The sequence below is a fragment of the Austrofundulus limnaeus genome, unplaced genomic scaffold (assembly GCF_001266775.1).
Source record: "Austrofundulus limnaeus strain Quisiro unplaced genomic scaffold, Austrofundulus_limnaeus-1.0 Scaffold30, whole genome shotgun sequence".
Lineage (NCBI taxonomy): Eukaryota > Metazoa > Chordata > Actinopteri > Cyprinodontiformes > Rivulidae > Austrofundulus > Austrofundulus limnaeus.
Window position 1 is genome coordinate 2,959,120 of NW_013952432.1, and position 2,282 is coordinate 2,961,401.

The 2,282-nt window shown below is 42.9% G+C and overlaps 1 protein-coding gene across 1 annotated transcript in view; it reads right to left on the reverse strand.

Moving 5' to 3' along the window:
- The window catches only part of herc4 (HECT and RLD domain containing E3 ubiquitin protein ligase 4), a gene marked incomplete in the record, with an annotated part of 16,422 nt that overhangs the window by 1,593 nt on the left and 12,547 nt on the right, over positions 1-2,282 (reverse strand). Inside the window, 6 exon segments of the mRNA XM_014005442.1 lie at positions 427-610; positions 692-774; positions 862-928; positions 1,004-1,170; positions 1,251-1,394; positions 1,485-1,652. Coding sequence (XP_013860896.1) covers positions 427-610; positions 692-774; positions 862-928; positions 1,004-1,170; positions 1,251-1,394; positions 1,485-1,652 — 813 coding nt within the window.

Consider the following 2,282-nt stretch of genomic DNA (forward strand, 5'->3'; position numbering starts at 1 on the left):
GTAACAGGCCTGAGTTGCCGCCATGTGATTGGCTGATTAGAAATTAAGTGTTAACGAGCAGTTGGACAGGTGTACCTAATAAAGTGGCCGGTGAGTGTATATTAGTAATAGATACAAAGATTGGTTTCCATGCTGATAGCATGAGAGCTAATGCTATTAGTAATATCTATGTGGTGTAGCTCAGAGCTAACGCCACATACATATTAGTAATAYRTATRTGGCRTTAGCTCCAGAGCTAGTTTGGGAGCTAATGTCACATATATCAGTAAGACACACAAAGATTGGTTTCCAAGTTAATATCRTTAGCTCGAGAGCCAATACCACATAATATTGGTAATATGTAGATATATGGCATTAGCTAGAGAGCTAACAGTATTAGCTCAACGGTTAACGCTACATATGTATATATAAAACTATAAAGCATACCTTTTCAAGCTCTGTCCAGTCGTAGTTGGTGTTGCCGATGATCATGGCCTGTAGCTCGCTCGGCTGGAACAGATCTAAAACCTTCCCTCCACACACTTTGTGGAAGCCTGAGTAGAAGCCCTCGAACAGCAGAGCCACAGACGAGTTAAAGACATAGTTGACGTAGGCGCTGACGAACTCCTGCCTGAAGAAACGACGTGAAACGATACGACAAGCTGAAGCAACAAAATAAAACCAGCTACAAGCTGACAAGACAAGTTTTTACCTGTTGGATTTATTGACGTCGATGTTGTTGCCGTTCGGTACCAGCTCCAGGACCTCTGTGGCACCGTAGTGGTCCTCCGTGATCTGACGAAAATAACCCAACCTCCCTTTTTATTATGCTAACATGCAGRCAGGTTAATACGTTTAACAATACAGAAAACTTTACCCTACAGTAAAATTCAAGCAGAACGTTTCCTCGATGTCATCTTCTGGGTAGTCCAGTAACTCCTGCAGACTCCTGGTTTACAAACAGAACATTTCACCAGTTATCAGGAGAAGAAGATTTAAGACCAGCCTAAAGAAGTGTCCTGACCTGCCCACGTCTGGCATCAGCTCCTTCAGGTCATCCAGCGTTGGTTTCATCTTCAGGAGCTTCTTGTAGAGGGCCAGGGGGAAGTTGAGCTCCACGATAGTAAGGTTGTAGATGGCCAGTCCACAGATGACCCCGATCAGGTTAAACAAGTCGAAGTCCTCGAACGTCTGCAGCAAACCATCAGTGAGTATACAGAGTTTTAAAGAGTCCTTGTTGATGTGTGTGTGTGTGGGGGGGGGGGGGGTACCTTGTGTGAAAACCAGATGAGCCTGGACTCCTCGTAGTAACGAAACATCCCATATTTGGGATCAAGCAGCTCCTTCATGATCAGGAGGAAGAACTCTTTTCTCACGCCTCCTGCATCAACGGCGTCTTCTCCCACAAAGATCACCTGCAAGTTGTAAATCAGTCATGTTCAGTTTAAACAGAAGCCGGTGAGTTGTGTGTTTTTTATGATTCTGTTGGTTTTAACGGCGTGCACCTTGAGGGGTTTCTTGTAGTCGACATTCTTTGATTTCCTGAGGACCTCCATGGTGTCTCCCACTATGTTTTCCCTCCGAACGATGAGGATCAGACACGGGTTGACTGACTCAACAGCTGGCAGAAACATGGAGCTGAAGTTCTGCATCTGCGCCTGGTCCACTGCCATCTGGTTTTAAAACAAAAGTACGACTGTTTTTGCAACTGAGGATGATTCGTCTCACAACCAAACACAAGAAACATTAAGTAACCAGAAGGATTAGCCTTTTCTGAAAAATAAAGTCTGATAAAACTTAAAACTAAGAAGCTGAACTGTTAAAATTAATAAATTATTAGCAGAAGCCAAATATAGTACAACAGAAGCACGAAACAACTGAAAAATAAGATAAAACCAACACAACAATGGCTAAAACCAACACAACAATGTCAAAAACCAACACAACAATGTCAAAAACCAACACAACAGTGGGTAAAACCAACACAACAGTGGGTAAAACCAACACAACAATCAACACAACAATGGGTAAAACCAACACAACAATGTCAAAAACCAACAACAATGGCTAAAACCAACACAAAATAGGCAAAACCAACACAACAGTGGCTAAAACCAACAAAGCACTGGGCAAAACCAACACAACAGTGGGTAAAACCAGCAACAGTGGCTAAAACCAGCACAACAGTGGGTAAAACCAAAACAACAGTGGGTAAAACCAACACAACAGTGGGTAAAACCAACACAACAGTGGGTAAAACCAACACAACAGTGGGTAAAACCAACACAACAGTGGGTAAAACC